Source organism: Plectropomus leopardus, chromosome 2 (genome assembly GCF_026936395.1).
Source record: "Plectropomus leopardus strain MGB_pleo_1.0 chromosome 2, ASM2693639v1, whole genome shotgun sequence".
In the NCBI taxonomy this organism is placed as follows: Eukaryota; Metazoa; Chordata; class Actinopteri; order Perciformes; family Serranidae; genus Plectropomus; species Plectropomus leopardus.
The window spans coordinates 39256345-39281384 of NC_142177.1; the positions used below are offsets into that span (position 1 = coordinate 39256345).

At 38.5% G+C, this 25040-nt stretch overlaps 1 protein-coding gene across 5 annotated transcripts in view; it reads right to left on the minus strand.

Annotated features, from left to right (window-relative positions):
* raly (RALY heterogeneous nuclear ribonucleoprotein) overlaps positions 1-25040 on the minus strand; it is a 152522-nt gene that overhangs the window by 17593 nt on the left and 109889 nt on the right. For 4 of the 5 annotated variants that reach the window (XM_088070578.1, XM_088070571.1, XM_088070576.1 and 1 more), the window contains 4 exons: positions 24673-24821; positions 17320-17439; positions 8963-9177; positions 7198-7245 (listed from right to left, as the gene is read on the minus strand). In XM_088070578.1, coding sequence (XP_087926704.1) covers positions 7201-7245; positions 8963-9177; positions 17320-17439; positions 24673-24821 — 529 coding nt within the window. In that variant the 3' untranslated portion in view covers positions 7198-7200. The remainder of the gene's footprint in view (positions 1-7197; positions 7246-8962; positions 9178-17319; positions 17440-24672; positions 24822-25040) is intronic. The other variant, XM_088070593.1, reaches the window with a different exon arrangement.

Here is a 25040-nt window from a genome sequence, read left to right on the forward strand (position 1 = left end):
GGGACAGTCTGAGCTCAATCAAAACCAGACCTTTGACTGTCGTTAAAGCTGTAATGCTTTTCCAATCAACTTCTGAATATTGTGTGTGTGTGTGTGTGTTTCTGTGTGTGTTATTTTCATAACTTTTTGACCTCCGCCTGCACAAATTGCAAATTTCCTGATGATTAATTCCAATCCCTTGACTTGGACCAAGATTGTATTTAAGATGTTTTTAATCAGTAAAACCTCTCAGGCTCAGTCATTCTCATTTTATTATGATCCCACTGTAAAAAGACACAATTTGCTTTAACTTAAAAACAGTGAAATGTCCAGGCTGCTTTACATGCTTAAGTTGACTGAATTTGAGAAGACAAGCTGAATCATTACAAAATCACCTCAAATTGTCTTCTCAAATTCAGTCAACTAAAAATTGAAGGCAGCCGGGACATAGAACTTTTTTAAGTTGAACCAAATAGTTTCTTTTTACAGTGTTTGAAAATAATTTGTTCCAGAATATTTACTTTTGAAGTAATACAACGGAAAACAACTCACTCATGTGATGGAAAACTAAAGTGAAGAGACTATTAGGGACGAGCAGGAAATGAGCCAAAATTAAAGAAGCAGAATGTTTTTGTTGTGTTGTGTGCCATCTGTCAACATGTCTTCAACTGTCAACTTCGCTCTTTCTGTCCTAATTTATTTTCCAATTAACATACTGTCCATTAACTCTGGGTGAGTCCTCAGAGTTAAGGCGAGGGGGGTACTGCCAAATTATATTTTTCAATTTTTAAAATTATATTAAATTTTTTAAACATTTTTAGGATTATTTTCTCCCCTAAAATTTAAGTATGTCCAAAAGTACACATTACAAAGTCCACAAACCTCCAGCAAAGACACAACATTGAATTTGCAACCGTGCGAACTACACAACGCTGATCCCGCAACATCAGCAGCAGACGCAGAAAGACACCTGCTATGTAGACATGAGAGTCCACTGACAAAGCCAGCCGAAAACTTCTGCAGCGTTCACAGTCCTGCCGTTTATACAGACACGTCTCAACTCAACTCACCTTTTCACAAAGTGAACCACGCAACGTGTTGACTGTGGTTTTGTTTCGAGGATTGGATTTGTTATTATGAATTTATTTACTTTATTAAAATTGTCAATGTGAAGTTAATGCATATTATGTTTTTATTATTCATATTACGTCTGATTCATCTGCACCAACATTTCACGTTTTTTCTTGACATACTGATTTAATCACTTTTACTTGACACGATTAGTTAAGAAATGAACATTTAATGTCAAAGACTAACTAAAATTAATTTCTTTCTGACAACTTGACCTTGTGTTTCCCATGTAAAAGCTTAATAATCAGTACAATAATTTTTCAGTCTTGAACGCAATAAAAGCAGCAGGACTTCTCAGAACGGCCTCGACCTCGGAGAAGAACAGACAAATTTGTCTTGAGAGATGTGATCAAGTTTATTCTGGACTTTGATGCATATTGTTGAGGGACTTGTGATACTGTGCTGAAACACAGAGGCCAAGTTGGGGTTTTCTTTGTTTAGCTGAGATGAACAGATACGCAGAAACACACGGATAACGTCCTGCTTCATAAACACTGAGGTCATTTTTTTCACTGATACCTGAGCACATTTCAAACACAAGCTGGCCGGGTCAATTACAAAAATAAACATTTGTTTCAGACATGACTTAAATACCAGCTGGTTTGTTTAGCTGATTAGGTCCCTGCTTGTTTCAGGGAATCAGAATCTCTGTCTGGGTTCAAATCCAGATGTAAGAGTTTTTGAAAGATTGAAAGACAGATCACAGATAATGGCAAAAGACAAGTTTCAGTCTCTATTGGTATCTTCATCGGGTCGGGCTTGTGGTTAGAGTTAGTGCGCGGGCATTCAGCCAAAAAACACACACGCACGCACACACACACACACGCACGCACGCACGCACGCACGCACGCACGCACGCACGCACGCATGCACACACGCACGCACACACACACGTATACATTTCAAATCCTCATGGAAACATGTGTATTTGTTTTCTGTTCTTTTTTTGGGGGGTCTCATCTTCTAAGACCGCTGCTTCTCCATGTGTACACTCAACATAAATATCCAGTTGTGGTGCTGAAATTATTATAAAATCACATCAGAAAAACTGAACAGCAACAATGTTTCCTTTAATCAGGAAAATCTGTTTTCAGTCATGAGAATGACCGCGCCAAAGTGTGTGTCTCTTAAACATCTAATTCAGTAATAAGAGTGCAGGCTGATGCATACCCTCACTGTAACAAGCTATCATTTTGGTTTCAGCCTCACACACAGAAGCTGAATCTGGGTGATACTAACGCTGCGTTCCCAGTAGGAAGTCGCTAATTTTGTGTTGTTTTTTCTGGCTTCTGATCCAAAGACGTTCCAGTGCATCTGCTCCGGAAAACATGAACGCCTGCAGGAAACTCTCTTCATTCCTGCCTTAACCAAGATGCAGTTACTAGATTACAGTTCGTCCAAAACTCTGCTGAGACTACTCAGCATGACCTCGCACAGCTGCCTAATCGCCCCGCTTTCAATATCACTTCACTGGCTACCCATCAAATTTAGGATCCACCTCAAGACTTCAAATAATCTTGCACCAGAATATAACTATTAACTATTGCTGCACACCTCTGTTAGACCGCTCATGTTCTCTGAATAGGGACTGCTAGTTGTGCTCTGATTTTAGCGAGTTAACAGTTTCAGCAGACTTCAGGTATTCAGGGACTTTGCTCCACAGGTGAGGGCCTTAAAAACTAAAAGCTGCTTTGCCGTGCCTGGTTTTGATCCTGGGAACACAGAGCAAACATGTCCCAGATGACTAATCTACTTATTCATTTTTTCATTTTTTATCTCGTTCTGTATTCATTTTGCTGCTCTTACTCTATTTATCTGTACCCCGTCCTCCTTCTTATGTCCTGTTCTTACCATCTATTTATGTTTTATGTACTCCTTCATTTATCTCTAATTCATCTGTTTTTATTCTTCTTTGTTTGATGTGTGTCGTCTTCTTATACCACTTATATAATTGTTGTCGTCTTTTATTGCATTTAATCTTTTATTTTTCAATTCTAATATCTTTACCTGCCTTTTTTGTGATCTACCTGTTTTATTTAGTTTGAATCCTTTATTTTTATTATTTCCTTGTGAACAACTGTTTTTAAAGGTGCTATATAAATAAAGTTATTATTATTATTATTGTATATTATTTATATAAAACAGTATTTTAAAATCTGTCCTTTGACACACAGGAAGTCAGTGCAGTGATTGAAGGACCGGCGATGGTGCTCCACTGTCTTGGCGTTAGTAAGGACTCTGGCAGCAGCATTTTGGATAAGCTGCAGCCGTCTGATTTTTTTACTGACACCTGTAGAGACACCATTACAATAGTCGAGCCTGCTGAAAGTAAATGCATCGACTGCAGCAAACTCTATTCAGGCCTTTGAGTGCCTAACCGTTTGAAGTGTTTTTATGTGTAATTCATGTGCTCTATTTTGAGTTCTGATACTGCTTATTGCTTTTCTTTGTGCCTTTTTTTCTCTGATTGTGATTTTTTGTCGTAGTGTTTTTTTTTTTTTTTTGCACAGCCCTTTGTAACCAAGGTTTCAAAAGGTGCTATTTAAATACAGTTTGACTTACTTACTACATGCTCGCAAAGACTTTTATCAAACACCAATCAGCTGAATGGAAATGCCAGGACGTGCTGTTAAAGCATGTTTCACAACACAAAAACTACATGAAAGTAAACATTAAACAGTTCATTGTGTTTACTGTTCACCGTGTGCGCTGCCATACTGCTGTAACGTCAATTTGACTGACTCGGTCTCCGTGGATCTTGCCCAAGTTTGGCTGTTCAATTACACTTTTCTGAGTTGGAGGTAATTTTTTTCCCAGAGTTCAGAGTACAGTGGACCGCAGCATTAACATGGCACGTTTCGAAATCCCTCCACGCGCTCTACTGTTCAATAGTTTGACTATATTTAAATGACTGCGCAGAGGTTTGGGGCGACAACTACAAAAAAATCATTACATTCACTTTCTATTTTCCAAAGAAGAGCAATACGACAAAAATAATGTTTAGAGCTAAAAATAACCTACCAGGAAATATTTTAAAAATGTTCAGTGATTAAAAAGGGGTTATAATTAAAGGAGAAAATGTGGAAAAGGTTTTGTACAATAATCTGTGAAGTTAATCTGTGAAGTGAATTGTAACGAGGTACAGGCATGAAGATTACTGTTTTTTATTTGATTACTTAATATTTATTTTTTTCCTCGTTTATCTTCCTCTTTTTTCTGTAAATAATAATGTGAATTTGTAGATATTTGAGTTTGAGTGTGTGGGTGTTTGTTCGTATGTTCAATATGTTGTATGTTAATGTGTGTGTGTGTGTGTGTGTGCGCGTGTGTGTGTGTGTGTGTGTGTGTGTGTGTGTGCGCGTGTGTGTGTGTGTGCGTGTGTGCGTGTGTGTGTTACTCACAGAACTGCACGTCTTGGAAAAGCAGAACCATCTTGTTCAATACGATTAATTTTGACCTTTTTTGCATACTTAGACTTTTTTGGGAGCATATTTTGATTGTAACCTCTCAGGCTCAGTCACTCTCATTTGATTTGATCAGCAGAGAAAACAAATTGTCTTACAATATTTATTCTTAAAATAATACAGTGGGAAACAACTCAGTAATGTGATAACAGATGTATCTAGTGATAAAAGCAGTAAAGGGGTGCAGGACATGACCAACAAATAAAGAACCACACTGTTTTTGTTTAGTTTTGTTTTTGTGTTGATATGTGTGACATGTTAAATCAGCATCTACACGTCCTGTAAATAACCGTTTGTAAAGGATTGGTACCAAAACTAACAGTAGCCCAAAAATCTGAATGAGAGACTTTGAAAAAGATGCCATTTTGTAGCCTTGACCATCAGGATAAACATGAATAGCGAGGAAAGAGCGATATAAACATGACTAATACAAAATATTTGTAAGATATTTCTCCATTCTTGGAGTCGGGTTTATATTGTAAGAGATCGTGGCTGATTTCGGCCTCATTTGTCCCCTTAAGCTTCAGATTTTCTTAATGTGTCTTTTTCGTACACAAAGAAATATTCTGTTTTCCAGAAAGGACAAAAACAATGCAAGTCAATAATAAATAGCAGAATAAAAATGAGTATATAAAAGAAAAGCTGCAAGCATCCCTAGTTAAAATCCACACTAATGCAGAGACATGAATGGGGCCTTCAAATGTCCATGAAGCGCAGCGTGTTTTGTTTTGTTGACACAGAGCTCCATGATGGAGCGGTCCACTACAATTTCAAACCTGTCTGACATAAATCTGGACTCAACATTTATACTTTGCCTCCTCGAGACCTTGTTATAGCAACCAGGAGGCTAAAGTTTTTACAACAGGGCTTTAACCAAATGGTTCCTACAGAGTTTTCTTTGAAGGATAATAAACGTCAGTCTAAACTCGGTTCAATTTACTGCACTCGCACTTTTCTGAACACATACAGTAGATCCTCTGCTCCTGTTTTTTTTTAAACACACACAAATATGCAAACAAGAAAATAGGCAGCGCAGCTTTTGTTAACTACGCTCCAAAATTATGCAAAGTCCTTCTAAAAGCTATAAGAGAAGCGGGCTCTGTGAACGTTTTTAAACGACAGCCGAAAAACGTTTTATTGAGTCTGGCTTTCAGGTAATGTTATTCTTGTAGTTATTATTTTATATCAGTTCTCTTATTTTTTTACTATTTTTACTGGTCTCTGTACTTTTTACTTTGACTTTTATATCTTGTTCATCAGCGCTTGTCTTTTGAATGTCTAATCTTGTTGTCTTTTTTCTTTTTGTGTTACACATTTATTATGAAGCCCTTTGAGCTGCATCCCATGTATAAAGTGCTCCGTAAATAAAGTTTGTAATTAAATTATTATTATTTTATTAATAATAATAATAGTAGTAGTAGTAGTTTAGAGTGTAGTTCAGAGTATTTTATCTTTAATTTTTTTCCAATTTTCAAATTGCTAGTCAACGTACACACTGACAAAACAACACGAAACAACACAGGAGACAATAAGAGTGGATACAGAGCCAGACCTTTGTTTTTCGGTCATAATATCAGTGTGTGTGTGTGTGTGTGTGTGTGTGTGTGTGTGTGTGTGTGTGTGTGTGTGTGTGTGTGTGTGTGTGTGTGTGTGTGTGTGTGTGTGTTGCACTGGCAGTCACTGTGAAGATTATGGTTGAGAAGGGTGGGAGAGAAAGAAAAAAAGAAATAGAAAATAAAGATATTCATTAACCAATTAATTAAATAATAATAATAATAAATTAAAGGAGGATGGGTGGTGCAAACGGGTGAGCAAAGGAGAGAATGGGTTTGGTAATAACTTTGAGTTAGTTTATTTTTTTAGAAAAGATTACTGCTTCTTTTTATAATTATTAGTATGAATTTACACATCTTTGCTGTTAGTGATGTGTTGTACTTCAATATCTGTATCTGTTTATTGGTATTTATTACAAATTTACCATTTTTTTTTAACACTGGGGCATTTTCATTGTTGTATCCGTTTATGTTTTTTCCTGTATCTTTTATCTTTTGTCATGTTTGTATCCTGCATGTTGTCAGTGGTGTCTGAAAACTGTCAAATGGATGCCTTTCACTTTATACTGCAAAATAAATCTGCCTACAGGCACAAATAAAGTAACCCGAACTTGTAAAGTATACATTTTTTGTAAAAAATACACATATGCAATAATAATTTATATCCTACGTAGTACTTTTATATGTAGTTTCTTGTGACTCCTATTTATGTGTGTACTTTTTATGTAAATACTCGCTGTTTTTATCTGCACAACATCCTTGCTGCTGTTTTTCTCCTGCATTATGACGAGCCAACTGCAACGAAATACCGTTCTGGTCCGCACTGTGAGGTGAGATTGAAATGACAATAAAGAAACTGAAACTGAAACTGAAATAGTTTTTTGTGTTTTGCTTGTATTTAACTCGACTGTTGTTGATCGTCAGTTGGGTCGCCCCCTGACCCCGGGAGGAGGGAGCTGGCCCGTGACAGTCCTGATCCTATTACAAAACGCTCCCAGACCCAAAGGGAGGGGGCCTGTTTGTTCGGGACTGAAAGACACACAACCCGATATTCATATAGAAACACTCACCTCTCATGGGTGAACGGAGTCCATCTCTGATGATAGGCGGCTGTCATCCTGAACAAAAACAAAAAAAAAACAGAAGAAAAGACCAAAGTCAGGAACACAAACACAAATATTTACCACAGATATTCAAATGTTCAGTAAAACTGCCCCAGATTATGCTAATATGGAAATGCAAACTTTTAGCTCACATAAGGACGACAGGAGAAGGCTGGAATTCAAAATATTTTTTTGATATTTTCTGAGAGTCTTTCTCAAGAGTCAAACAAAGTCTAACAGACATCTGTAGTCGACTACAATGGAAGAGCAGAGTCGATCAAAACACTTCACACATCACGAACAAAAACACATCAAACAGAGCACCAAAGCATTGTAATGTTTATATGATAGAAAGATTTTATGAGCTTTAAGCATTACAATTTAAAACGCGGGGTTAAATAAAACATCACAAAGAATCCATCAAGTACACAGTGACTTTTTGACCTCCTTTACTGTTACAATAAACTCCAATAATTCAGAGATAAAGGGCATTGTTTGTTTTCCTCCCCGTGCAGCTGCTGTGGGATTTAACATATATATGAGTGATGGGCAAAGCAGCTCTTTCCAGCGCACTGAATCACGACAGTCTGTTCATTAACCCTTTAAAACCTGGATCGACATCACTGTTCTTGTGCTGCTTTAAGACATCTTTCGCAAATATTTTAACCTGTGAATCCAGAGCACTCTGGTGCAGTTTCTTTCAGAAACTTGGGAAAAAACGCAGTGAGCAACTTAGTGAGAAATATTCCACAAACTGCTAGAAATCAGTAGATATGGAAAATTAGGGGAAAATGTTTAGGGAAAAAAAGAAAAAAGGCTAGGAAAGAACTGTATTTATAAAATTACAGGATTATTATAATTTGTAAGCACTTTTTCCAGGTCATTTCCTTGTTTTTCCTTTTTTTTGTTTCTTCTTTTGTTTCTTTAAAGAACCCAATGTTGCTGCAGCAGCTGCAACAGGCATATTAGGCATATTATCTTATATTCACAATTTCAGTTTGAGGGTTAAGGGAAACCCCCTCAATGTCTGACAAAACCTTCAGTCTGTTCTAGCTGCTCTGCAAGTCTGTGCTCAGACACAGAGATAAAATAAAAACATACTGAAGAGGAACACTCATACTGAAATGGAATTTCATGATAACCCGATATGAGGGCAAATAGAGACATAAAATAACTACAATGGATAATGGGGATTTGTTCTGCCGTCAGCACCCAGGACTGTCATGTTAAATTAACAATTGATACGTTGTGAAATATCTCTGAAAAACATGCGGTGTTGATACTGGCTCAAAGCACTCTGGATCATTTTCCTCCCTCCCTGCTGTCATGTTATGATAGCTATTTCAGCTACATTACAATAATATTTAAAGTGATACAGAAACACACTTTATTTGGAGCGAGGGGCAAAAAACTGTTGTGTTATCCAGTCTCTCTAGGATTTGGCAGGCTCCTTTTGGGACTGGTTTGGCCCTGGAATATCAGACCAGCATCTTTTCACAAAGGTTTGAATAAAATTGTTGAGGCATGTAAAAAATAGCTGTGATGCTGGCTCAGATTTGGAGCTTTTATTTTGAGCATTCAGTGTTTTCCACAGATATTTTTGTGGTGGTAGAAGGGAAAGGGGGTGCTGACACACACTCTCTCACACACACACACACACACACACACACACACACACACACACACGCACACACACACACACGCACACACACACACACACAGATGTAAATACCGGCATGTGGTCGTGGGTGTCGTCCTGCGTGTGCTCTCCCTCTTCCTTCTCGTCTTCCTCCTCCTCCTCCTCCTCCTCCTCCTCCTCCTCGTCAACCTCCTCCTGTTCAGCTTCGCTGTTCTGTCTGTGCTCCTCCTGGTCCTCCAGTTCCGAGCTCGACTCCTCTCCTTCCTGCCACGCCTCCTCGCTCTTACACTCCTCTGCCTTCCTCAGCTCTAAATGACACACACAGGCAAAGGCACACAGACAAAAACGTTTAAATGTGGAGAATCAACTGATCTGGATCACATGAAAACAGCTGGTCGAATTCTCTGAGTTCTCGTTGAAGTTCTGGTTCTAGTTTCCAAGTTGAAAGAAGCTTTAATTTTCTTCTCACTCTCCTTCAGCACAGGAAACACAAAGCAAAAGGAGTGACTAATTTTACATGTCGATTAAGTTAGGCATCGCAAATTGGTTTGATTTCTTTCAGAAGTGTAGAAGAAGGCAATAAGTCACTTAAGAAGTGACCCCAAAATTAGCAAGAAATTAGGGCACGAGAAAATTACCTGAAAATTAGTAAAACAAACAAAACATGGGAAATGAAAGACAGACAGAAAGAAAGAAAGACAGAAAGAAAAAGAAATGACCTGGAGAAAAAAAAGCTTAAAAATGCTAATAACTCCATAACACAATTTTAAATATCTAAAAAAAAAAAAATCTACACAACATTTTCCCCAAGCTGATTTAAAGTTGCTCATTGCTTTTTAACCCCATGCTTTCAAAGGAAATCGCACCAGTTTGCTCAGTGATCAAAAGGTTAGGTATGAACCTTAAGTCCGCAGGTTATGGTTTATTTGCAGGGACGTTCAGCTGATAGGTGCGGTGGTTTGTTTCAAAATGTTCTCATCCCAAGTTGACACTATTGCCACTTTGTCGGTGGACTTTCGTGTCGCCACATTAAGTTTTAGGTATCCCTTTGCATCTGTTGTTGACGTTCCAGGATGCAATGGCTCACACAATGTTTTTTTGGCTGATAGGTGGGTATACTGTTATCAGTAAGAAAAAAAAAAAGATGCATATACCCCAAATACCTGCGCAAGCCCAAAACTACACCATTGAGACAGACGCTTAGTTTCTAGCTGGTAGGACCTGGCTTTAGGCCTTCATATTATCAAAGAAATATTTTAACTGGACATTGTAACGTCAAAATTTTACTGTTCAAAAATGTATAACAGAAACTCAAAGTGCAGTTGCGCTGATCAAGCTGCTCACTGCGGGTGACAGAAAAGAGACAGACAAAGAGAAGGTGGAAGGTGGATTATAGCTAAACGTTTCTGTAAGTCATTAATAACTTACTCAGAATGCTGCTTTGTCACTTGATGACCCACCGGCCCAAAACCTGTGATAATTTGAAGCTTACCCAAACCTGACCCACACCCCGCAGCATTCTGGGAACAAACTATCCTGTAGGATTTGAAATATAAAATGAAATCTGGACAATCGCTCAACAGACTATACAAACTGACCAAAAAAGGAGGGAGAGGTTAGACTTGTTATTTCTTTTTTCAATACGTCAAACCTTAAAAACTCCACAGCACAATGTTTAGCAAAAGTTAAAAAGGATTTAATAAACGGGCTTCATTCATCTGCCCTGATGAAGATTGTGAGTTAAAACGCTCAGGTGTCAAGCCCATGTATTAAAGGCTTTTTAACTTTTGCTAAATATAGTGCTTTGGAGTTTTGGTTTTGACTTATTGACAAAAGAATTAAACCTCTCCCTCCTTTTTTGGTTATTGTTGTCCTTGAATCCAAAAAGAGCAGCTGTTTTTCAAACCTACGTATGTGAAGCAGCACTCCTCAGCCAGACTGTTTCAGAGACTCCACAAAGTGTTTGATGTCTTTTTTGTCTTATTGTTATTTTTTCATCTATGTATCCAGTATATAGATGGAAGTATTGACAACAATGTGAAAAAAGTCAACTGTTCTTTTTCATATTATAATTTATAGATGATTAGAAATAGATTACCCAACAGTAACAGTATAATGGCATTGAAAATTAGCTCCATGATAACAAGTACTTAAAACTTGAAGTAAACTTTGCTGAAAATACTTGTACGTGATAAAACCTTGGTTGTGCTTACATAAAATTTTGAATGCTGTCCTCCTAGCAGTGCTGTGTACCAGCTGGCAGCCAGGAAAGGACCCCAGAGCCCGAACATGAAAATGGTCCCTACACTAAAATTCCAAAACAAGCAAAGGAGCTCGATTCAGACCTGGTTTAAACAGGTCACCGAATGTAACTTTTCAAATGCATTTCCTGTTTGTGTTGATTGTTTGTTGGCTCGTGTCACTTTTAGTCCTTACGTTTTACGTTTGTAGCAGGCATATGATACTTGAAAATGACTTTCAAAAGCACACGTGCATGTGGCCTCATTTTTACCATAAAAACTGTACCCTGACTCACCCTGGGCTCTCTGTAACAGCCCATAAAACATTGTTTTATTGCTTTAAGTGCTCATAAATATGGTTTTGAACCAATGACAGCTGCTAAAAATGACTAACAATGATTTTCGCAATACCTTTTTGACACAGTAGCCTCAAGATGAAGAGAAGTCTACTAAGATGTCTGTTATTGGAGTTTATTCATATTACTTGTAGGTTGAACGGGGACTTAGACCTCTGTGATTCCCAAATAGTTATAACTCCATTATTTAGGATACTTATTTATTTGTCTGTGAATGACACAATATATTCCCTTATTATGTAGAATAAATAATGTTGCATGGTAATTTTGTCACCGTCATTGATTGTGCAACTTCACCTACTATTTTCACACATACAGCAGGACTGTGGGGCCCCTAAAAATGAGAGCACAGACAATCAAAACACATAGAATAATACATCAACAAGCCCCAGCAAGGACGAGTTTCTGGTGCCACCAGTGCACAAGAGCGTAGTCTCTGAATTGTTTGCCAAACTTTTTTTAGCCCGTTCTCGCTCCGAACTGTTTAAATAGCGCCGCTCTGTCAGTGCTTTCAGCATTCGAGCTTGATGTCAAAAGCCACGTGTGTAAACTTGACCACGTGTGTAATCCCGTCATGTGCTTGTGTTGACATCCCGTTAGCGGCTTCCTGAAACGTCAAAAAGAGATGCAGAAGGATACCTTAGGTGTACTATGCAGATGCATAAGTCCACTGCAAAGTAGCTTAGGAAGAGTCAGCCCGTTCTCGCTCCAAACTCGTCGAATAGCGCCGTTCTGTCAGTGCTTTCTATGTACGAGCATGACGCGGCCTTGTTATCATATGTGTGGCGTTTGGCCATATGGCATCGGGAGTGTCAACATGTAACACGCACAAAACGTGCCTGAATGGAATCATTTTCATGTGCATGAAACGCTGGACGCAGGACAGCGTCAAGTAATGACGCTGCTGGTAACGGCGTAATATAAGAAGCGTGTGTGCGTTTTTGCAGCGGGCGGGGAGGTGGATGGGTCCCACAAACAACTGACTTTCATGCAGGATTTTGGAGTTCGCTTGCCGTGTGGATGCGTGTGTTTTTTTTCTACACTTTACCATATGCCTCTTTTGCCTAAATCTAACCATCCGTGACTTTGTCCCCTAATCCTAACCATCATGAGGACATGAAGACGTGCTGCTCCATCCCACCATGAGCATTTGTTGACGTCACCATGACGACATCCCGGAGCCAAAACAGCTGACGCAGAAGGATACATAAAACATCATAAGGTCACTGACAGAGCGACACCATGTGACGAGTTGGGATGAGAGCAAGGCTGTGTTTCAGGTTACACACACTCTTCTTTTTTTCACACCTGGTTTTGCATCTGAAGCTGCATCCTGTTAGCTCCGGTGTTGAAACGCCGCCGAGCTCTACTTGTTTTCAAAACACGGTCAACACTAAACAGGCTGCCTCTGCTTTCTTTTCATCGGTGAGTCTGTTTTCTCCGACTGTTACCTGTAATTTTGTGTTTTGATAATCCTGGTAAGTTTCTCCTCCTGGTAAGTTGTTTTTTTAAACACGTACACTGACCTAATACAGCCTTGGTGATCCTTTTGTCATATCTGAGTATGCCAAGCACAACAGAAAAATTCTGAACTTCTCATTATGTATACTGTGCCATTAACTTTATGAGGAATATATTTTATTAGGATATTTAACTGTCACATTGAAGAAATTTTGCTGTTCAGCATAAAGACAATGTGCTTTGTTTGGAATCCTTTGACGAATGATTTTAGTGTGTCCTTGTCTTTGAAGTTCGAAGATTTACGAATGAAGGTTTCTGAGCGAGTGTATAAATTCGTGGTTCAATCTGTGATTGTTGTTTTCCGAGCTTTCTTCTGTTCAAAACCTCATGATGTTTAGCACCGAAGTCGGGTTAAGACTGTTCAGAATGAATTATTCAGTTTCTCCAGCTCAAGATCCTACGCCACAAACATAACAAAAGGTCAAAGGTCACAATATGCACGTGACTACTTATGGTACAGTGACTTCCAGACGCCCTCAGCACGACCCTTGTGTCGTGTCCATCACGGCCGTCTGAATCACAGACTGTTGGCAGATGGGAGTAATATGTTTTGTCTTCCCTCAGGACCCTTCTGCATGCTGTTATCCTCCAATTTTTCACTGTAATTATACCAGAACATTGGAGCCACTTGACGGCATGAACAGATGTCAGGTGATGATTGCCCCAACTGGATGCTTGTCTGAAAGAATTGACCTTTTTGAGTGATATCTATTTGTCAGTTTTGCGTGCAGCATGTTTTTTGTTTGCAGTAGTTGTACCTGCTCACATTGGGGAAACTCTTAATCTTTAAAACAGTGCAGCTTTTTATTACTTCATGTTATGTTTCATTGCATTTTATTTGTACTTATTTCAATTGGGGGAAAAAATGAAAAAAATGCAATACAGAATGTAAGTGATGATTTTTATCTTTATGATTTGTGATCTGATTTTATTAGATACAGGCAAAGGCGTCACTTTGTGTTGTTAAGTGGTGGGGACATAAGTACTTAGATAAACATTTTTTTAGGGGGCTTTTATGCCTTTAATGTATAGGCAAGACTTAGCGTGAAAGGCGGAGAGAGAGAGTGGGCGACATGCAGCAAAGCACCGAGGTTGGAATCGAACCCACGGCGGCGAGGACACAGCCTCTGTACATAGGGCGCCTACTCTTTTTTTTTCTTTTAGGTTGCTTGTTTTTGACGATGGACAATTGTTTCCTCCATATATATATATATATATACTGTGTATATATTCACACACACACACACACACACTATTATTCTATTCATTCTTTCATTCCTTCTTCTTCTTCTGTCATCAAAAAAGCGATGTCTGTCTTCAAACGACAGCACAGGAAGTTTCATCGCTAAGAAAACATATTTCATGTTCTTTCATATCATCTGCTCATATCTCTTGATGTGACAACCCAGGAATCTGAGCAGCACACGTGGCTCCCAGAAACTTTCTGTTGAGGAAGTGAACCCAACTGTTGGAGTATTTTTCAACCTGGACTTTATGTTCCCACGTATATATGTCTTAGTGACTGATGGGAAAAAAAAAACTACTTTTAAAAGTGGTCCGAGAGCGCTGCAGTCAGTGGTCAAACTAAAAAAATGTAAAACAGTGTAACCACTGAGCATTTGTCACAATCAATGTACGTCACCTGAAAGTTTTTGTTTTTGCCACAAACAGGCCCAGATTGTTTGGTTTTTTAAGCGTCTGACAGCATTGTGGAAAGGATTCCTACAGGGGTTGAACTTTTGTTAAAGCGTTAAGATCCTTTTTGTTGAACCAAAAACAATCAAAATTGCTTACGTCACACCCACCAAACTCCATTTAATAACAAACATTATTTTTCATGTCAAAACACTCTTCACTCAAAGTTGATAGAAACAAAATAAAACTAAAGAAAAAAGACACTTTGCTTTGTCTTTCCACTGTTCCAACAATCACTGGCGCTGGTTTGGTTGAAATAAAATCTTAAATAACTCAATTAGATGAGAAAATTTGCCTTCTCTATATATGCTATAATATAGTGGGAATTCTTTCTATAATGTTGTCAGACACAATAACAACCTGGGCATCTTTGTGGCAAAAACAAGCACTTTACATAGTCGTAAATCAACAGTGTCAAATGCCCTGAGTCGTTACATTGCAGCGTGTTTGCCACTGTCGGCTCACTCAGTGCTGGATCGATTCTTAAATATGGATTTTCCCCAAAAGTCAGACAAAAAATAATGAATAAATAAATAATCTAAATTAGTCACATAAATCATTTTTTTGCTGTGAAAGTATTTAAAACATTTTAATTTGGTTGTATTTTACCAGATGAGTGAATCAATGAATAACTGAGTAGTTTTTAGCATGGTTAATGCAAATGACTGAAGTTTCCACTCACTGTCATTCTGTCATTGATTCATTCGTTCTTCTTCTTCTTCTTCTTCTTCTTCTTATTATTATTATTAATATTACTATTATTATCATCATTATCATTGTTGTTTTGAATATGTATTGGTGCTTGTTCTATTGTTTTAAATTAATTGTGTGTCTATTGCCAATGAAATGCTACGAACACTTGGTGCCACTGAAAATGAGGGTCCCCTCAATGACTCTCGAGTTTAAATAAAGTAGATAAATAAATAAAACAAAAACATCTGTAAAAGAATAATAACTGATCCAATTTTTTTTTTTTTTTAATACTACCTTGTCATACTTTTGCCTGCGCAGGTTATTTCTCTCTTTTGCATTTTTCCATTGCCAGATTTTCTTTGTTTCAGCAGGTTTTTCATCGCAGGGGTGGAGCTGCTTTATAATGCAGTGAAAAGGATGTGGGCCCGGTGACTTTCGCACCGAACTGAGGCATCAAAAAAGCGATGTCTGTCTTCAAACGACAGCACAGGAAGTTTCATCGCTAAGAAAACATATTTCATGTTCTTTCATATCATCTGCTCATATCTCTTGATGTGACAACCCAGGAATCTGAGCAGCACACGTGGCTCCCAGAAACTTTCTGTTGAGGAAGTGAACCCAACTGTTGGAGTATTTTTCAACCTGGACTTTATGTTCCCACGTATATATGTCTTAGTGACTGATGGGGAAAAAAAAAAAAAAAAAAAATTTAAAAGTGGTCCAAGAGCACTGCAGTCAGCAATCAAACAAAAAAAGAAAAGGCTGCAATGTAACCACTCTGAGCATTTGGCACAATCAGTGTACGTCAAGAGACTTTAAGACAGCATCATGGAAAGGATTCCTACAGGGGTTGAACTTTTGTTAAAGAGTTAGGATTCTTTTTGTTTAACCACAAACAGAATCAAAATCGGTTACGCCACTCCCTCCAAACTCCGTTTAATAAACAACATTTTTTTTCATGTTCAAACACACTTCACTCAAAGCTGGCAGAAACAAAATACAACTTAAGAAAAAAGACATTTTGCTTTGTCTTTCCACTGTTCCAACAATCACCGGCTCTGGTTTGGTTGAAACAAACTCTTAATTAACTCAGTTAGATGAGAGAATTTGCCTTCTCTATATATGCTGTAATATAGTGGGAATTCTTTCCACTCTGTCAATGACGTGTGCAGCAACACTGAGGTAAATGTGACTGATAACTGAAGTCCAGTGATCCCCAGTCAGCGCCAAGACATCTTCTTCATTCCTCATTTTTTTTGATATAAAGCTGCTGGATTTTTTTTTGAGTCAGAGCATGCTATCTGTAAAGCCTCCGATAACCCAAACTGCCCTCTACCACTGAAACTGGTCTGCAGTCCACTGCAATCCAGTTTGAAAGTAAGTGCGTTTGAACGTCACAGGCGGACTTTCTCAGTTCGCGTCTGAACGTCTGGTCGTGTGCGGCCTGACGAGGCTGGCTGTGCTGGATCAGACCGCCGGGATAGCAGCTAAATGCTTTGCATTGAGGTGATATTTCAGGCTTTAAATACTCCTGTGGTATGAAAATTGTGTTCCAAAGCCACTGTGGCCTTCAATGACACGCAGGGTCAAAGGGCACCATTGAACACTAGTAATAAGCGTTAACATCTTTAACATGTTATTTTTTCTTTGATTAAATAATCTAAATTATTAGATTATTTTGACAACCCTAATTGAAATAAAAATGTGCTTTAACTTTTTTCTTTTTTTACCTAGCTTTAACAATACAAAATGAACTGCACCAATAATGGACTTTATGCCCTTAAATGTGTGGTTCAGTGTCTTGCTCAAGTAAACTTTGACTTGTGGACAGAACCTTAAACACCATTTTCAATGGTCCCATTGTGTGTGTGTGTGTGTGTGTGTGTGTGTGTGTGTGTGTGTGTGTGTGTGTGTGTGTGTGCGCGCGCGCGCACACGCGTGTTACCTGTGGCGGGGATGTGTGTGTCTTCTGTGATCTGCTCCAGTCTCCCCAGCAAAGACTCGATGTTGGCTTTAATCTGAGTCAGCTCTGACTTGATCGCCTGAAGCTCTGTGCCTTTCACTGCTGGTGGAGAAACAGAGAAAGACAGGAGCAGAGAGCGACGTTAGCATCCGCTGTCCGATCAATACGTCTGCAGAGGGCAGTCTAGATCAGCACATGTACAAGTTCAGAATCTCCCAAATATTCTGATGTTACAAAAACTTATGGTGGACATTTTTATCAAAGGCTGGAACCCCAAGCCGGGTTTCGTAACAACGTTCAGATGATACTCCACTGTGACAAATGTGTCTAATGTGAACCATGAAATGATTTGCCAACATGAAACCACAACCAGCAGCCTGCTGTTGTAAACAACAGATAAGGAGGATTCATGGACTGAGTCTTTCAAGATGAAAAGGGTTATCTTCAAGGCAGCTTAATGGAAATCTGCCAGTTACATTTTGATCTTTATTGTGCACAGGTGGAAAACCGCACGTGACAGCAGCACGAGAGGAAAGTTCAGGGAATCATGAATATTTGTAACTTTTTACTTCATCCAAATCTGCCTCCGAGTCCCTTAAAAAACAAACCATTTATATAAACAATTACAGGAACATAGTTAGAACTGTCACCATTTCAGATAGAGTCTGATAAAGTTTAGGTACCTTAATATTGTCACTGTAGCATTTGTTGCTTGTATTTGTATTTTATGCTGTAGCAATATGGCACATTGCCAAGGGTGGCATAGCTAATTTTGCACATAGCATAATTGCACATCCTTATTATTATTATTATTAATGCATTTATTTATGTATTTAATTTAATAAAATTTTCATATCATTTTCTTTTTCTTTCATTTTTGGTGGCAGTAGTATGGATACTTTTTAGCATTTTACTACTGTTGTTATGGTAGACTATTATGCTCCTTTAGTGACTATGCCTGGTGCTATATTCATTGTTGTATGTTGTACTGTACTTGTCTTATGTGTTCCTGTTTTATGTTGACCATGGAGGCAAATGAGTTTCCAATTTGGGGATAAATAAAGTTAATCCTATCCTATCTTATCCTATATATATATATATCTATATCTATATCTATCTATATATATATATATATATATATATATATTAGTGCTGGGCCGTTAACGGCGTTAACGTGCTGCGTTAATCGGGATTCTTATCGCGCGATAAGGAAATTATCGCGCGATAAACTATTCACTAAGTTGGGTCTATACAGTGAGCAAGGCACCAATTTCACTGTAGCGCGGATGTATACCTGGTTGAATTACAGCGGAGGGGCGTGAACAAGGCGGAAGCTGGTCTGCCTGAGTGACTGGAGTGATTAGGCTCAAGCCGTGTCACAAAGCTGCTGACTGTTAATGGTCTTCTTCATGACCTCTAATGTAGGCCCACAGTTCAGTTAGGGTCATGTTATCAGAGGCTGCGCCCTCTGCTGTTCATTCCAGTTAGCAGGAAAAAGCTTTTTCCACATGGAGACAGAACCTGTGCTCCTAAATGTCTGTGTTTAACAAAATAAAAAAAGTTAAACACCAAAATAAATCCTATGGAACATTATTTTTCTTTACCAAATATTATAGTAGAAAAGCTTTCTCAAGCAGTTTGTGATGCATTTTCATCATTTAGATAGATAGATATTATTTTGAATGTCTTTGGCAAAATTCAAATCTATAATTTTAATCTAGATTAACTACAGGATTGCAGTGAGATTAATCTAGATTAAAAAAATTAATCTATGCCCAGCACTAATATATATATATATATATATATATATATATATATATATATCCTCCTTTGTAGGAGCTTTCGTGGTGCTATAGCAAACAAAGTGTTACTTCTGTCTTTGATTCAGCCTTTTTCTGGTGAAGCGATAAGAGGCGGAAAAGGAAAGCAGGAGGAGAGTAAATAAAAAGGGTAAGTTGTGAGCTTAACTTGCTCAAATGTACCTTGACAACAGATGGGTCAGAGAAAGTCCAGCGTTTCTAAAAAACATCAGTCATTCTGCTGTCAGCTTGCTTTCTCTATCCTCAGAGCTGTTACTGCTCATTTAAACAGCTGGAGCACATAATGCTTCCTCCTGGAGACTCAGCAAGACCATGAGCCCCCGAGTCTGCTTGAGATCCAGCTGCTGAATTGTCCTCAACGCTAAATCCTTGACCGCTCCTGAAGGCCTGCTTTCCAGCTGCAGCTCTGAACTTTGACCTCTGAACACTCCCCATAAGGAAGGCAACAAACAAATAAATCAATTATGATTGAAGATAAGTTCCTCTTTTTAAATCAGCAAATTACAGTTCACTAAATGAGGCAATTTCACAAAAAAATTTGTGTGAATGCTGGAGTTTGAACAGCCGACGCTAAACTGAAGTACAGCTTTCAAAAACTGAGTAATGACCGTAGTGTATGACAAATTAAGAATCTTTTAGGTTTGTTGAAAAGCTGATGCTAAACTAAACTGCTGGTTTTAAAAGTTTAATAATTCCCATTATGTATGAAAAATGAGGAGTCTTTTAAAGATTTATTGAAAAGCTGACACAAATTAAATAGTTTGCCTTAAATTTGAGTAGTTGCCAAAATTTTTAAAAATATGTTTGATATTTTAAGGTTTGTTGAAAGACTGAATCAAACTGAATTGCTAGCTTTAAAAGTTGAATATTTCCAATAATGTATGAAAGACGTGGAATATTTTAAAGTTTTTTGAAAAGCTGCCCCCAAATTTAATTGCTGGCTTTAAAAGATAAAAATGCCAATAATCTGGGAAAGATGTGGAACAAACAGAGGAAAGAAAGATTGGAATATTGTAAGGTTTGTTAAAGAGCTGACGCTTTAAAATTTCTGGCTTTAAAAGTTAAGTAATGGCCATAATGTATGAAAGATGGTGAAAAGGTGTTTTTTTTTAAGCTTTCATAAAAAGCTAACACTCAACTAATTTGCTGGTTTTAAAAGTTTAATGATACCCATAATGTATGAACAATGTTGAATATTTTCAGGTTTTGTGAAACCAAACTGAATTAGATAAAAAGATAAAAATACATATAACGTATGAAAGATGTGGAACAAATGGAATTACTGGCTTAAAAAGTTGAGTAATGACCACAATGTATGAAAATTGTTGAATATTTTAAGGTTTGTTGAAAAGCTGACACTAAACTAAATTTCTGGCTTTAACGATCAGTAAATTGCTTGCATCACTCTACACTGACGTCCCCCTAACTCTTAACATTTCGTCCCACAAGCACTAATGAGAAGGTCATTTTTACTATGCATTAAAATAAGTTGAATATTTTAAAACATTTTAATGGATCTGAGGTTTAATAATATCCAGATTGTATTGGAGACATGAACAATTTAAACTCAAAGTTAAGTTTTTTAGCTGAAAGCATGACAGAGTGGATACAAGTTGAAAATGCATGGAAAGTGTGAAAATGTGTCAAGTTTAATAATCAGTACATCCTATCATTTACCAAGGACTGTAGATCACATGAAATTTTTCAAAAAGTATTAATATAATTGAACTGAATGTTTTGATGTCTGAATGAAATTTCTAGAATGAAAGTGACATGGGAATAAAAAGAGCTTCCAGCATTCACATCCATTCATTCATTCATTTTCTGGGTCGCGGGGGGGCTGGAGCCTATCCCAGCTGTTATCGGGCAGAAGGCGGGGTACACCCTGGAGGTCGCCAGACTATCGCAGGGCCGACACATATAGACAGACAACCGTACACGCTCACAGTCACACCTAAGGGCAATTTAGAGTCACCAATCCACCTGACCTGCATGTCTTTGGACCAGGGACCCTCTTGCTGTGAGGCAACAGTGCTAACCACGACGCCACCGTGCCGCCCGCATTCACATCCAGTTCCTTCCACACCTAACACTGCCTGTCTGTGACAGTCTACAAGTTCACACCATTTTATTTTAATCTGCACCCAAATTTGAATGACACCACCATGGCATTTATGACAGTTTTGATTTTCACTGACAGACTACTAACATTTTCTGGTGTAAATCTGTGCCAAATACTGTACCATGTCATTGTAAAATCCATGCAGTGGTGTGTGTGAACACCGCCTGCCAAGTAAAAATACTTTAGTCTCCAACTTGTTATTTAACTGATCAGTGAGTGCATTAGTTTAAAGTGCATAAGTTTAAAGTATTCCAAATGTATAGCACTTTCATTGTTGTAGAATTAGATTTTGCGCATGTGTATGGAAAATATCATATACATGCTACCTGCTCTGAGCCTAAGGAAAAGAATTTATATGGATCTGATCTATTCTGGTGTCATAGCCAAGTATGAAAATAAACACATGCCGAGAGACTTGGCTGGCAAGAGCAGATCCATAAGAATACCTGAGGGACACCAGGGGCCTCATGTACACAGGGTGCGTACGCACAAAAAGGTGGCGCACGCCCTTTTCCACGCTCATGTTCAGATGTATCAAGAGTGAAATGACCGTGAAAATGTGCGGTGCTCCACACAACTTCGTGGCTGGCGTGTGCACGTTTCTACTGCTTTTGATCCGTTGGCGACACTTAGAGGTGGTGCTGGGAAACTGTTTATAATGTCAAAACAGTTCCTCCTCTGAGTGATGTGCACATCACAGACGCACTGATGAACTTTGAACACATCCACCTGTCGGCCATTAGATGAGTGTATATAAAGGCGTGCGCAAAATGGTGCAGACGATATCGTTAACAACACTGGCAGCTATGGCAATATGAGAAGATATTGCAAATTGCGCAGTGCGATGAGAACGCATTTTTAGAGACCGAGAGGATGTTATGACCACACGAAGACGACTGGCTCATCAGCCGCTTTAGGCTTCCGAGGGTGATCTTCTTGGAGCTGCGCGCGGGGCTGCGGACTGGCGGCCGAATTTTAACTGGCGATAGAGACAGATGTGTTTGTTGCCGTGGCCTCTGAGAACAGGCCGACAAACCAGGAAATAAATATTTAAAAGTTTCGCCTCACTATCTCATTCATTTGATGATGTCTGCTGAAACATCATGACATGAATCTATTGCTGGGCGTTATTTTTGGTCCCAACAAGAACATATCTGCCGTCTTTAGTATGAAAATATCGAACAGGTGATCAAAAAATGTCACGCATGTTTCCGTTAAGCCACCAGAGGCAATGGACAATAAAGCCAACCAGGTGCCTACAATCCTCGGTGTGATATCCTCATGAGTACACGTTTCATATGATACAGTTTTTCAATACATACTTCAAAATGCTGAACCCAGTGCCAGTGGCTGAGGGACTTGAACACAACCTTCTTCAAACTGGCAGGGCTCCAAGAACTACAAACCATCGGCTCTTTATTTAGAGCTTCCTAAAAAGTGAGCAGTGTGTGTGCTGTTGGGTTTTTTGCTTTTCAAAGTCATTTGAGATGCAAGTTTGATGAGTACACAAAAAGACACTCAAACCAGTGACATGAACACTGCTTTGTGAGCTCTGCAGAAAGTGAAATTCAATGAAATTCAGCAGGAATTTAAAAAAAAATGCTGTTTTGAAGAAAAGGTTCAGGTCGAAGTCAAATATGAAAGGAGCTGACGGGGCATCAGCGCCTCTCTTCAGATCCACAATATGAACACGATGTGAAATGAATGTTTAATGAGCGGAATACAAAAATAAAGTGACAGCAGTGGCCCTGATGCCTGAACCTTTTCACTGATATGTAAAACACAGACATGAAAGTTAGATGAGAAAGAGGTGAGCCTGGAAGTCACGAAGATATAAGAGAGGAAATAATAAACTGGAGACAAAACGACAACTGAGAGTTTGATGACATGGAGGTTCACATCACAATACTGGACTTCCATCAAGAATATGATTACACAGCTGAACCTATACATACTTAATGTTTACGTTCAGAATCTTAAATTGCAATGTTTACTTACAACTGCCAATATAAAAGGGTTGGACAATATTGAAATTCACTCGCTGACAATATTGCTTTAAGAAACATTGGTGTATGGATGAGGACACCAACAATAGAGGCTCACTGCCTTTGCAAAAGTCCCGATGATTGAAGGCTGGTTGCTCATAAAGGCACAAGTTTTGGTTTGGCTGCTCTTCGTGAATGTGGCGGACTTGCACGATCTGTTGGATGGTGAGTTGTAAGAGGGAGGTGGAAATTTGATGAAGTCTGAGACAAAAGTTTGGACAAATCTTTGACTGCTTTTTCACTTGGTTTAAAAGCAAAGAATCGCCAAAAAGGCACAGTTTTCTTTACTTCTGCACCTCAACAGCGATGATGAAGCTGCCATGTAGTTGCTTTGTTGCTCAAAGTGTGAACACAGCATGGTCTAATGTCACATGGGTAATTACATACAGCATCAGATGTATGCTAGCATGTTGTTAATTTTTTTTTTAAATATACTTTGACACCACAGTGATACACAGAAAAATCAAGAGAAAAGAGAAAAGGCCCAAATACAGCAAAAAGTATAAATACTAGAACTATTAGTGCACATGTCCTGATTGAGATGCAGGTTTTGATGTTTAACTGGAGTTTCTAGAACAAATGTGACACAGGGATTATAATAAAGAGCTTCCAGCATTCTCATTCAATTCCCTCCAAACTTAACACAGTGCGCTCCTGTAACAGTCTACAAGTTCATCTGCACCCAATTCTCTTGTTGGAATGACACCATGGTAGTTTTGTCAGTTTTGATTTATACTGACAGACAAAAAAAAATATTTTGTGTGAACTGGTGCCAAATAGACCACATGATCTTAAAATTCATGCAGTGTTATGTATTAACAATACAGCAAAAACAATTCACAGCAGGCGTTGCACAATACTGTTTTGTCATGGACATGTGAAGACCATTATCATGGACAATAATTATGATGTTGAACTATAATTTTGTAAAATGGCTCAAGCCTACAGTACAATAACTATTTGAACAGCATTTACGCCAATTGCAACTTATACACTAACAATTACTGTTGCTGCACCATCAGCAGCTAATGCTATTATTTACTGCTACTATTATACTGTAAGAACTAATACTACAACTTTAAATAATATTACATCAGTTACACTTTTCTAAACCCAAATTGTTTTCCAGTATTCTACATTTGAATATATCACACCGGTCACATAATACATAGAGTATAAAGATGATTAACAATTGAATGGTTGTTTAATTTTGGTGTGTTTACGTATGCTTACCTTGTTGAGATGGTGTGTTTATTTACTTGAATTACTCCAGCATTATGTGAAGTGACTTATTAATTCTGTTGTGGACAATGACGCTAGATAGATAGACGGACAGAGATATACTTACATTTCTGTTTGTTGCCGTTGCTGGTTGGCAGGACAGAGGCGTTACGCGACAGCAGTTTGACCCGTCGCACCAGAGGAATTGCTACCCGAGGGCGTTTGACGGGCACCACCCGAGGGACCGGAGACACCCTGCCATGGTACTCAAACAACCTGAAAAAAGAGGGGAGACACAAAGAAATGAAATGAGGGGTGGGTTGAAAAAGAGGAACACAAATGGACAAGGTGGAATAAGAGAGATCAGAGGGAGTGAGGAAAGCAGAGGAGAGGCGAAAAGGAGGTGAAATGAAGGCAGGAGTTGAGATTAAAGAGAGAGAAAAGCAAAGGAGCAGAATTGACAATCATCCTACATATCCCAATTCAGAGGTCAAA